Here is a 12,792-nt window from a genome sequence, read left to right on the forward strand (position 1 = left end):
CAGTTTTAGCAACATATCCCGGGGGGTACTACTGTGAATTCTTGGTGGGGGTGTGCCCCCCCGTTCTCCAAATCCTGACCCTATTTCAGACCAAAAAATGTAGTTCCACACCCGTTTTCAGACCTGGTCTTTAGGCAGAAATTAAGTCATCATTACTTACATTAGAGCGCAAAAACAAACTGAAAATTCTTCAAATCCATTTCTTCGAATTCCCATATTTTTCTATCTTTCTTAGCACTCATCTGGAATTGAAACGATAAAGACGTTCATACAATCCCGTAGTTCCCTCAAAAAACATACTCGATTCCAGACCATGAAGAGGGTTTTTTCATTTGTGAATTATAACAATGTTTACGGTCGGTGAATCACCACCCAATATCCCAGGCAAATACAAGAGAACAGCAAACTCAACAACAGTGGATTCAACAAGTGCCAGTCCTCGCTGGGAAAGATCTACAAACAAAACTCCGCAGGGCCGAGAAAGTCGACTTTAAATTCAGGGCGAGCAACGGCACAGCGAAGGCAAACGCTGTCAACTAAAGACAGAGGATATAAAGGGGTAGCAACCAAATAGAACAATTACACTGCAAACAAAGCCGACGAAGACCGACTGCCGACGTTTCAGCAAAATGCCGTCAACAGAATTCGCAACGAAACCGTGGAGGAATCATCGAGAGGCAAGCTTACCGTCAAAATTATCTTCTTCGATGCAAAGATAGGCAGCAAGAATTACACCATCTGTAAAATCGACATGAGGAGTATCTTTCTTACGGACTGAGGACAGCCAATCAGCCTTCTCACCGTTTTACAGGAAGCTTTATTTTATAATGAACAGTTTAAAATTGCGGCATACGGAGCTCACTGTGGTGATTTGCTCAAGTGACCATCAAACAGTAGCTTCCCAGTGCGCAGCTGCCCAACTTCATTAAATCAGATCAGTATGGTGTTGGATTTTAAATTGCCGTGAGTCACGGGACCATAATGTAATGACTGTTGTCGACTTGCAGAGAAAGTTCAACCTTATTTTCCTGAGCACACAAAAATAGGCAAAAGTAAATGCTAATAAAGTAAAAAACGCAACAAATGCAAGACTGCCAGATCTGATACCTTTCCAAAACCTGTTTCCCTTATGTAGTTCATTTATATTACTTCATGCTCTACTTCCCACCGAGAGAGATTGAGGAACAGATCTAATCCTATATGCACTTGTAATCTACTAGAATAATTGAATACATAATGCGAAGCAAAGTCTTAAGCCCAGTTAACATTTCTTAGCAAGGGTCAATTTCGTGTTCTTAAGAAGTGCCACGGGAAATTTGACTGCCTCGTTTACGAAATGCTATTCATCAAACTGAACTGAGGGCTGGCCTTTTAACGCTCAGAGTGACTCCATGAGTGCGAAACTCTTTGTTTAACTTGTAACATATTTGTATATGTTACTTTTCTTTTTAATGAACTATTGTTCTTCTTTTATTTATAGAACATTCATACTGTATTTTTTTTAATTGATAATGACGTCCTAGAACGTCGAAACGTACATTTTTTAACTTTCTAAAAAACTCTTAAATGTTGTTAAGAACAGTTTTTTTGCAATTTTTTTACAGCTAAATGTTTTAAAAAGTCTCTTCTTTTTAATCTATTATAGACGCCAAGAAGGCACTGCTAATGTTTTCAATGCGCTACTACATCATATCAGGAACTCCACAGAATTTTGTTATTTCAAGAGTCAGTTGACAATTCACCTTTAAACTAAGGCGAAGGGCAAGGCTGGATTCTTAGTGACTTTTTCATAAGTATTTTTTTTCACTAGTTTTTCTTGAATTTTGGAACTTATCGTTTTATTATCATTTCACTCTTCATAGTCTTGTAGTAATGATAATTTATAACCAATTGATGAGTAGATTAGTACTAGGTTAGAAGAGCTATATTTTTTGTTTATCGATGTAAATACTGTGAATAAACATAATAATGATAAACCATTATAATTATAATAATAATAATGATAATAATAATAATAATAATAATTATTATTATTATTATTATTATTATTATTATTATTTTGCTTCCCTCTCAATCAAAAAAGGTGGATTGAAGACTTTTAGACGAAAAAGCGAGATCCTATAGAATTACCGGGTAACGGCGAAATGCGAGCAAACTATACTCTGTAGTCACGACCTGCACGAAACAACTCAACAACACAACGTAGCAGCAGGACTACACTCGAAAAATGAACAGTCACATGCTTGGTAATGACTATGCGCAGTACCGAACATGTTTACTAATCAAAAAATCAGTAAACATCAATTTCTAACATGGCATATTTAATTTTTCAATCGACCCCGATAACTCGAACCCTTGCTAATTCGAACTGTTTTTCGTTTCCTTTCAGAGTTCGAGTTATCGGGGTTCTACTGTACTTAGAATACTTATATAGACACTTATATAGACACTTATATAGACCCATGACCTTGTAGGGAGGTTCGACTCAGTACTTTATTCAGAGCAGCTAAAATTGCAATAGTAATTAAATGCTCGACCAAATACAATGAAGACTACTATCAAAAATTGGGATTTAACGGAACCCAAAACAATTGTAGAATTGTACGAACTTTAGTCATCAAACTTCACCTGCTCCAATTTAGGATAGTAATTATTCCAAAAAGACATTCGGCGAGAATTAAATGACGTCTTCAGTTTGGGACTTGTGTCCACTTTAAGGTAAGCCCTGTGACTCGAGTTGTATTTCTCCCACGCGACACCGCTGACTGAAGGATCGCCGGACCGGGCAAAGTTTGCGTACATGGTCATGATAAACAGACTGACATTTCTGTCAGCCTGACTATAATGTGGCGAAAATTTGGGAAGGAAAGGAACTCCAAAATCAAAGGGAATGTTTTCGTCATGAACAACGCCCATCCACTCTGCACGTACCGCCAAACTTGACCTTGCCCGATGAGCAAATTCATACATGTAAACAGGAGCGACCTGACTGTGAACATCAGCGACTTTGTGACTGGGGCCAGCGAAAATTTTATCTCCAATAACATCAACAAGTCCACTTCTTAATGCGTATGTGTTACTGTTGTCAGGCCAAGGGGTGTACATGAACTCCAAGGCATCGGCGAGAAGATCAGCATTCTTCTTCCTAAAAAAAAGTGACGGATATTTAACAATTATTCCACAGACCAGAGCCGTGCCCAGTGTGAAGCAATCCGAGGAACTTGCCTCACTAGTTTTTTTTTTAAGGGAAAAGTAAAACACTGCGCACAAATAAAACACAAGGAAATAAATCAATAAATGCAAAAAGGGAATAATGAGACACAGAGGGAAACACCTTGTCTAGCTCTTGGGATATGTGAATTTCACCAAAGTTATTTTGATACCGTAAACGCTTGAGTTAATCGGAGGATGGTATCCACAGAGAAACAGCAGTCGCTATTACTCTCTCTTGATAAATGTTAATGCAACATGGTTGGTGGCATGTTATTACCCCGGGAGGTTACTTACCTAGGTTATATGACCTGTTCGGGGATGTGGTGCCGCTGGACAGGGTGTGGTTCTTGACCTTTGTGTCCTAAACAGGGTACATAATAACCTAGGACTGCGTATATTCCGGTAATGGTTACGTTGTAGAGGATCAGTGTACAGTGTAGTCTAGTTTTTTGGAGCGAAAATGTATACAAGAACACCCGGGAACAATAAGACTACATCGCCATATTACAACTTTATCCTTTATTCAACCTCCTCAATCACAGAGTGAATGATATGCTTCATTAAATAGTTTTTTTTAACTTTACAACGTCCCTTGTAGGTAACACCGCAGGCAATCACACTGGCACGTTCAAACCTCCTCCACGTTTGTGTCTGCCACGTGAAAGCAGCGATACAGTAAAACAACGGCACCCAACGACAATTTTCGGAAAATATCTGTTCGGAAGACGATTTGAGATCTACAATTTTCGGAACATTTGTTGTAAAATTTCTTGCTTGCCTGCCTCTCCTAGGATTTTCGAACACCTAAATAATGGTATAATTGCCTATTTTTAACGGATTTTTACCCTAAAAAGGTCACCTAGAATTTTCGGGAGCCTTTTTTCTGGCTGGAATTTTCGAAAAGGTAAGTTTTGATTCCTATAATTTTCGAATCTTTAGACTTTCAGCTAGGAAATCCGAACAGATGAAAAATTTTTAGGGGATAAAAATATGCCTATATCTACCGTTTAAATACTAAAATACGTTCAACAATGCTATATGTTTAAGTGGTTTTGAACTATATTCTCGTTGGGTGCCCCTGAGAGTTTGCGGGGAGTTGGAGTTAACGGGGTTCTGCTGCGTTGAAACTACTGAGCAAATATTTAATTTTCACTGATCTTACCTAGTGTTTTCAACTTGTGCGAACTTAATAAGAAATGATTTGAACAAAGTCGGACTGACTCCATTGTCCACCCTCTCCATCAGCCCTAAAGAATTGTTGACGATGTCTCCGAGAAAAGTCGCCCCCTCCTTACTTGTGAAGGTGATGATAAGCGGCAATGGCTTGAATTCTCCTTTTTTCCTCAAAACCTGGGGTGTATCATAAAGAAAGTTTTTATCTACGACTGGTGCCCAGTCAACGAAACCAAATTTGATTGACTCTGCGGCTCTTTGCATGTCTGACGCTGTTTTGCTGCGCATACAAGAAACCATTGCAGAATGGTCACTGGAACCACAATTCAGTTTTTGTGCAAGCTTTTTAGTGAAACGGAAGCCGAAAGACGTTGGCTGAATCGCAATGGGACTTAAATCTACACCGCTCTCTAGGATGGCTGTATGAAAGAGATCACGTGATAGAGGCGATAGAAGATGGAGCCCCACGCTGAATCCGCCAGCGCTCTGTCCAAATATGGTCACTTTGCTGGGATTCCCGCCAAAATTCTGAATGTTTTCTTTGACCCACTTCAGTGCTTCCACTTGATCCAACATTGCATAGTTACCAGGTGCCGCCGAATCACCCGTCGTCAGGAAACCAAAGGGACCTAGACGATACTGGATAATGACCACCACCACCCCCTGGAGAGCCAGGATATCGCTTGGAAAAGTGATTGCTGATCCTAGAAGGTAAAATCCACCGTGAATGTAAACCATCACTGGCAAACTGAGGCTGATATTTGGGCTGTAGATATCAAGATATAAGCAATCCTCGCTGAAAGTGAAATTTGAAGTGAAAGGCTCGATTGAGTTTTCGAAAAGTTTGGCGGGCTGTAAGCAGACGCTCCCATGGGTTTTAGCCGAATAAACCTTTGGTTTCCATCCTTTTGGCGGTTGTGGGGCTTTAAACCTTAGCTCTCCAGTTGGTGGAGAGGCGAAAGGAACGCCAAGAAATTTGCTGACGGATTTGAAAGGACCAGAGGCATTCGGATACGAAGTGACGAGACCCTCGATATCTCCATACTTCGTTGACACTATTTCTGCTCGAACATGAAGCCAACATGCACAAAAGATAAAAAACGTTGCTAGCAGCATCTTTGAACACTTCTTCTTGTGGAGCTGTTTCTTTCACTAATATGAAACAACGACTGAGCTTGACTTGTTGACAATAGCCAATGAAGGTTTTAAGTTTTAAGTTACCTTTCAACTCGCAGCGAGTCTTTTTATGGAATTTTTCTAAAATCCTGGACGTCAATCAAACTTGATACATGTCCATGTGATGGTGAAAGAGTGCTGATATTTTACAGGAACACAATTTGAGTACCCCTCATTTTCCTTATTGGCGTTTTACTGACTATCTAATCTAGCTGATAAAAATATATTTCTAAAAAGGTTACAAGAAAATTTATTACAAACTATGAGAAAAATCTGGATCAGCTCACGCATCTTCACTCTGAATGATCGATCTGGGCCCAACACATACAACTCAAATTGTCTTTAGTATTACTGCATGAGCGAGAGCACGTTGGATTCGCTGACTGTACATTTTAAAGAACAAAAGGAAATTGGTATTGTTCATGGCTCTCTGCGTTTTTTTAAGGATATTATTCAGTGAGCTGGCGGTTTTAATACTGACAAACAAAGGTCTTTTAAAAAGTATATCATGACACATCATGGAATTAATATTAGGAAAATTCCAAGAAACGGAACTAATATCGTCCGATATATCGACTTTAGTGACGGAAGTGGGTCTTTAGGGTCCTTAAATACGTGTATAGCATGGATAAAAATGTTACGAAATTCACGTCTTGTTATCACACTCTTTCAATCTCAATGAATTGAGGAATTTTCCTACTTTTAATCATATCGAATGGCAACTGCGAAAGTCGTCAGTCCACAAAGCAATATTTTTTTTTCTCACGAAAGACCACATTTCTTGCTACAGAAACAGGTATTGTTCATTTGCTGCCGGTTTATTGGGGTTGGCAGTTTTAACAACACATATGAGTTTTATGCACATATCATAAACAGATCATGCAATTGATAAAAGCAAAATCGCTGAAATGAACATTAGAATGTGTCATTGGTTTGAGTATTCAGGAAAATATCTGTTATCCAGACCACCAGATAAACGCAGTTTGTTTTTCCACACACCAACCCACCGAAGAGAAATCTATCCGCGGATAGCGCTATTCAACTTAAAAAAACTGGGGCCAACATCCGGGGAGGAGTACTTTCTTGGGCCTATACGGGTGAGCCGCTGAAAGCATGGTTTTCAGGGTCTTGAGTTCTTAACAGGGAAAACAATTTCGCCATTTAGCGACTTCAACAGGGTGTCTTATTGGATTAGAATTCTTTAAAAGAGTGTGAAGGTTAGTGATAAGCGGCCTTCAAAACTCTTTTGATAGCTGATAAAAGGGAACAAGGACAAAAATAAATAAAATACAAATAAGTTTATTTTGATCTTAATCAGGGTAAATAAATTGCTACACTTAAAAATTATTCTTTGAAATCGAGGTGAATAGTTGCCATTATTTACCGAGCTGCGAAGCGGTGAGGTAAATATTCCTAAAGTCACTATTCAGCGAGAAAAGAAAAATTGTTTTAGTACATACACACGAAGTGATCTCTTTCAAAAACAGAGAGGAAACCATTCAAAAGTACGATTTCATTGACGGATCAAATCACGCGGAATTTTAAAAATGATCTTTGCAGAATTTTCAAACATGGCAATTCACAAGTTTATCACTTCGCAAACAACAGCGTAATGGCTTAAACGGAACCGTTAAAAGTTTGAATTGTTTCCTTACCCGAGAAGAAAAGTAGAGCTTTGTTGTTTTCTGTTGACTCGCCAAGTTTATAGCCAAAAGGGTTTGTTGTGTCGTTCTTCGCATGAAGTGCTGATAAAAATGGCGGCTCGGTTGCTCGGGGAGGTAAGACGTCGTCTTCCTGTACCATTCTTTTTCCTATTTGCTTGAAACGTAGAATCTTTGCAAACATTTACTTTCAGATTTGTTTGTCATAAATAAACTTCGATAAATGCCTTCTTCTACGCGAATAAACGGGAGTTGTAAACAATTCATCGAGCACAAACCTCAGCTACAGTTAATGGAAAAACGACGTTTTGAATCCTTTCAAGTCTTTTCTTGCCTTAAAAAAAGTCAACCCTAGGATTTTGTCGACTTTTAAAAGATCGTTCTCTGAAAACCGGGAAGGCAAAAATAACAATTAGAATTAATTAAACAGGCGACCGTTATAGGAAGGGATGAAATAAACCTCTTTATTATATCGAGCCGAATTTTTGAAAACATACCTCAAAACGGGCCAGAATATCCGAACAGGAACCTGGCGATTTATTCTGCGGTTAGAATAAACATAGGGGGCTTGCCGTCGTGGTTGGTCTCATTCTCAAGCTCAGTCCTTGAGCTAACTTGGCATGGGTTGGGAAGAAGCCTCCACGTCAATCCCTAGGGGGGTGCTGCAAAAGCATGGTACTGCCTGATAGTCTTGCTGTGGTAGAGTCAGTGCACTCGTCATGTCTGCCTTAAGTTCTTGTAATGTTTGAGGCCCATTTGCCAATGAAAGCATTCCCCTCAAGTACCTGCTAGCCTGGGGTGGGGGAAAAAGTCAGCGGGAGTGATGTGGCCTTGAATTCTCTGCCTAGAACTTGCTTAAGTCTCAAGCATCCTCTGTCATTTAGAGCCTTCAAGCAGCTAAAGTGTATGGCCAAGTCCAGAGTGTCTATTTGATGGACTTTGAATGTTTCTTCGCTAATCAGGAACCAAGAAGAGAGTCACCTTAAGAGAACCATGGGTAAGAGCTGAGTTTCTTGCGAATATTTACTTTAGTTGAGTCGGTTTAAGGTGTGTGGCCTCGAGGAGCCAGCCAGTGCGGTTTTCATAAATCCGGCTAGATATACACACTGAGAAATACTCACCAAAAAGCTATGTCGTAAATTTTCATACGCAAATTAGTTCAAGCCAATGAAAGGAGCGAACGATGGTTTTCACACGTGAAAAAAAATGATACGTCCAATAAGAATTGCGAACGATGTTTTTTCAAATGATCTTTTCTCTCGCTTTGCTGTCTCTAAGGAAAACGAGGGAATACTCGAGTCTATGAACAGAAAACGTGGAGGTTGTAAACCCGTGACCTTTGTAGAGAGGTTTGACCGTACTTTATTCAGAGCAGTGCGATCAGCTAAAATTGCAATAGTAAATTAAATGCTCGGTCAAATACAAGGAAGACTGCCAGAACTTAAAGATGTAAAATTAGGATTTAATGGAGCCCAAAACAATTGTAGAATTGTACGAACCTTAGACATCCTCTACCGATGTATGGTTATCTGAATTGTAGGAGCAACACTCATTTTAAGTCTGTACCCTATTAATTCAATGACCACTATAATTATTTAATCCTCTATCTGTATAATTCCTCGTATCATTCTCAGCTTCATTCAATAACAGTTATGAACTTTTTAGCTAAAACTGACATCGCTCTTTTTTCTGTACTGATCTTTTTTAGTTGATTCGGCTACATCATGCTCTACTTTCCGCTCATAAACATTAAAGAAAATGTTAGTCTTATCCACTTCTAATAAACTTGAATCAATGAGTACAAAACAAAATAAGGTCTTAGTAAATCAAGTATACTATTAAAGCAAATACAACTTGAAGAGCAGTTCCGATGGTAACAACATCCTTCGCACCGCTGACCACCTCTTTATTGACATCAAACTTCACCTGCTTCAATTTAGGATAATAATTATTCCAAAAAGACATTCGGCGAGAATTAAATGACGCCTTCAGTTTGGGACTTGTGTCCACTTTAAGGTAAGCTCTGTGACTCGAGTTGTATTTCTCCCACGTGACACCGCTGACTGAAGGATCGCCGGACCGGGCAAAGTTTGCGTACATGGTCATGATAAACAGACTGACATTTCTGTCAGCCTGACTATAATGTGGCGAAAATTTGGGAAGGAAAGGAACTCCGAAATCAAAGGGAATGTTTTCAGCATGAACAACGCCCATCCACTCTGCACGTACCACCAAACTTGACTTTCCCCGATGAGCAAATTCATACAGGTAAACAGGAGCGACCTGACCGTGAACATCAGCGACTTTGTGACTGGGGGCAACGAAAAGGTTATCTCCAATAACATCAACAAGTCCACTTCTTAATGCGTATGTGTTACTGTTGTCAGGCCAAGGGGTGTACATGAACTCCAAGGCATCGGCGAGGAGATCAGCATTCTTCTTCCTAAAAAAAATGACGGATATTTAACAATTATTCCACAGACCAGAAACGTGCCCAGTGTGAAGCAATCCGAGGCACTTGCCTCACTAGTTTTATTTTGAAGGGAAAAGTAAAACACTGCGTGCAAATAAAACACAAACAAATAAATAAATACTGAAATGAATAAATAAATGCAAAAAGGGAATAATGAGACACAGAGGGAAACGCCCTGTCTAGCCCTGGGGATATGTGAATTTCACCAAAGTTAATTTGATACCGATAAACGCTTGAATTAATCGGAGGATGGTCTCCAGAGAGAAACAGCAGTCAGTATTACTCTCTCTGATTTGGTTGTTTTATCGCTTTGTTCTTGTCTATTTTGAGTGTTGGTTTAGAACGCTTGATTAAGTTCGATTGCTTCGATTAAGTTCAAAAATCGAACTTAATCGAACTCTCGTGGTTCGCTTGTGTTCGATTACCGAACTTAATCGAACCCAATCGTTCGATTAAGTTCCATTACCGAACAGTTCGAGTGGTCACGCCGGGATTTACCGGGGTCGATTGAAAAATTCATTTCAGTGTATGGTGCAGTACAAGTTTACTTATTTCATCATACACGGTAACATGATTAGGCACTTTTATGATAAAACGTGATCTGTTCGTTTCACCAATTAAAATGAAATTGCCTTTAACAGTGACTAATGTCAGTTTTAGTGTTTCACGCCCTCATACAACAAGAAGAGCTACTGGGATTAGTTAGTTTATAGATTTGTTTAGTAGTTAAAAGAACCAGAATTCGAGTTATCGGGGTACATTTCAGAGACTTTTTTTATCAGGGGAGGAGAGAAGGTGTTTTAGTTCGAGTTAGCGGAGAATTCGAGTTTTCCGAGTTGGAGTTAACCGAGTAAAAATGACAGAAAAGCGTGTTGAAATCCAAGGGAAATTGAATTTAGTCAGAGTTGGCGGAAAGTTGGAGTTAACGGGGTTCTGCTGCATTGAAACTACTGAGCAAATATTTAATTTTTACTGATCTTACCTACTGTTTTGAACTTGAGCGAACTTAGTAAGAAATGATTTAAACAAGGTCGGACTGACTCCATTGTCAACGCTCTCCATCAGCCCTAAAGAATTGTTGACCATGTCTCCAAGAAAAGTCGCCCCCTCGTTACTTGTGAAGGTGATGATAAGCGGCACTTGCTTGAATTCTCCCTTTTTCCTCAAAACCTGGGGTGTATCATGAAGAAAATTTTTATCTACGACTGGTGCCCAGTAAATATAATTAACGAAACCAAATTTGATTGACTCTGCGGCTCTTTGCATGTCTGACGCTGTTTTTCTGCGCATACAAGAAACCATTGCAGAATGGTCACTGGATCCACAATTCAGTTTTCGTGCAAGCTCTTTAGTGAAACGGAGACCAAAAGACGTTGGCTGAATCGCAAAGGGACTTAAATCAACACCGCTCTCTGGAATAGCTTGATGAAAGAGATCACGTGATAGAGGCGATAGAAGATGGAGCCCCACGCTAGTTCCTCCAGCGCTCTCTCCAAATATGGTCACTTTGCTGGGATTCCCGCCAAAGTTCTCAATGTTTTCTTTGACCCACTTCAGTGCTTCCACTTGATCCAACATTCCATAGTTACCAGGTGCCGCTGAATCACCGGTCGTCAAGAAACCAAAGGGACCTAGACGATACTGAATTATGACCACCACCACCCCCTGGAGAGCCAGGATATCGCTAGGAAAAATGATCGCTGTTCCCATAAGGTAACCTCCACCGTGAATGTAAACCATCACTGGCAAACTGAGGCTGATGTTCGGGCTGTAGATATCAAGATATAAGCAATCCTCGCTGAAGGTGAAATTTGAAGTAAAAGCCTCGATTAAGTTTTCGAAAAGTTTGGGCTGTAAGCAGACGCTCCCATGGGTTTTAGCCGAATAAACCTTTGGTTTCCATTCTTTTGGCGGTTGTGGGGCTTTAAACCTTAGCTCTCCAGTTGGTGGAGCGGAGAAAGGAACGCCAAGAAATTTGCTGACAGATTTGAACGGACCAGAGGCATTCGGGTACGAAGTCACGAGACCCTCGATATCTCCATACTTCGTTGACACTATTTCTGCTCGAACGTGAAGCCAACATGCACAAAAGATAAAAAACGTTGCTAGCAGCATCTTTGAACACTTCTTCTTGTGGAGCTGTTTCTTTCACTAATATGAAACAACGACCGAGCTTGACTAGTTGGCACTAGCCAAATGAAGGTTAAGTCAGCAGTTTTAAGTTACCTTTCAACTCGCAGCGAGTCTATTTATGGAATTTCTTTAAAATCCTTGACGTCAATCAAACTTTATACATATACATGTGATGGTGAAAGAATGCCGATATTTTACAGGAACACAATTTGAGCACCCCTCATTTTCCTTATTGCCGTTTTATTGACTATGTAATCTGGCTGATAAAAATATATTTCTAAAAAGGTTATAAGAAAATGTAATGCAAACTATGAAAAAAATCTGGATCAGTTCACGCATCTTCACCCTGAATGATCGATCTGGGCCCAACACATATAACACATATTGTCGAATTTCTTTAATCTTACTGCGTGAGCGAGAACACCTTGGATTCGCTGACTGTGCAGTTAAAAGAACAAAAGGAAACTGGTATTGTTCATGGCTCTCTGTGTTTTTTTAAGGATATTATTCACTGAGCTGGCGGTTTTAACACTGACACACAAAGGTCGTTTGAAAACTATATCATGACACATCATGGAATTAATAAAAGGAAAATTCCAAGAAACGGAACTAATATCGTCCCATACATCAACTTTAGGGACGGAAGTGGGTCTTTAGGGTCCTTAAATACGTGTATAGCATGCATAAAAATGTTAGGAAATTCACGTCTTGTTATCACACTCTTTCAATCTTAATGAATTAAGAAATTTTCCTACTTTTAATCAAATCGAATGGCAACTGCGAAAGTCAGTTCACAAAACAATATTTTTTTTTTCTCACGAAAGGCCACATTTCTTGCGACAGAAACAGGTATTGTTCATTTGCTGCCGGTCTATTCGGTTGGCAGTTTTAACAACACATATAGGTTTTATGAACATATCATAAACAGATCATGCAAATGATAAAAGAAAAATCGCTGAACTG

General features: G+C 39.5%; 2 protein-coding genes across 2 annotated transcripts; both read right to left on the reverse strand.

Moving 5' to 3' along the window:
• Positions 1-2,610: 2,610 nt before the first annotated feature.
• Positions 2,611-5,690, reverse strand: LOC140932340 (neuroligin-4, X-linked-like). Its single transcript, XM_073381960.1, has 2 exons — positions 4,376-5,690; positions 2,611-3,145 (listed from the first exon to the last, which is right to left on the reverse strand). The coding sequence occupies exons 1-2, from the start codon at positions 5,500-5,502 to the stop codon at positions 2,611-2,613; spliced, it is 1,662 nt and encodes a 553-aa protein (XP_073238061.1). The 5' UTR covers positions 5,503-5,690.
• Positions 5,691-8,569: 2,879 nt separating this feature from the next.
• Positions 8,570-12,068, reverse strand: LOC140931174 (neuroligin-4, X-linked-like). Its single transcript, XM_073380930.1, has 2 exons — positions 10,679-12,068; positions 8,570-9,666 (listed from the first exon to the last, which is right to left on the reverse strand). The coding sequence occupies exons 1-2, from the start codon at positions 11,809-11,811 to the stop codon at positions 9,042-9,044; spliced, it is 1,758 nt and encodes a 585-aa protein (XP_073237031.1). The 5' UTR covers positions 11,812-12,068; the 3' UTR covers positions 8,570-9,041.
• Between the last annotated feature and the right edge of the window lie 724 nt (positions 12,069-12,792).

The sequence above is a fragment of the Porites lutea genome, chromosome 3 (assembly GCF_958299795.1).
Source record: "Porites lutea chromosome 3, jaPorLute2.1, whole genome shotgun sequence".
NCBI lineage: Eukaryota > Metazoa > Cnidaria > Anthozoa > Scleractinia > Poritidae > Porites > Porites lutea.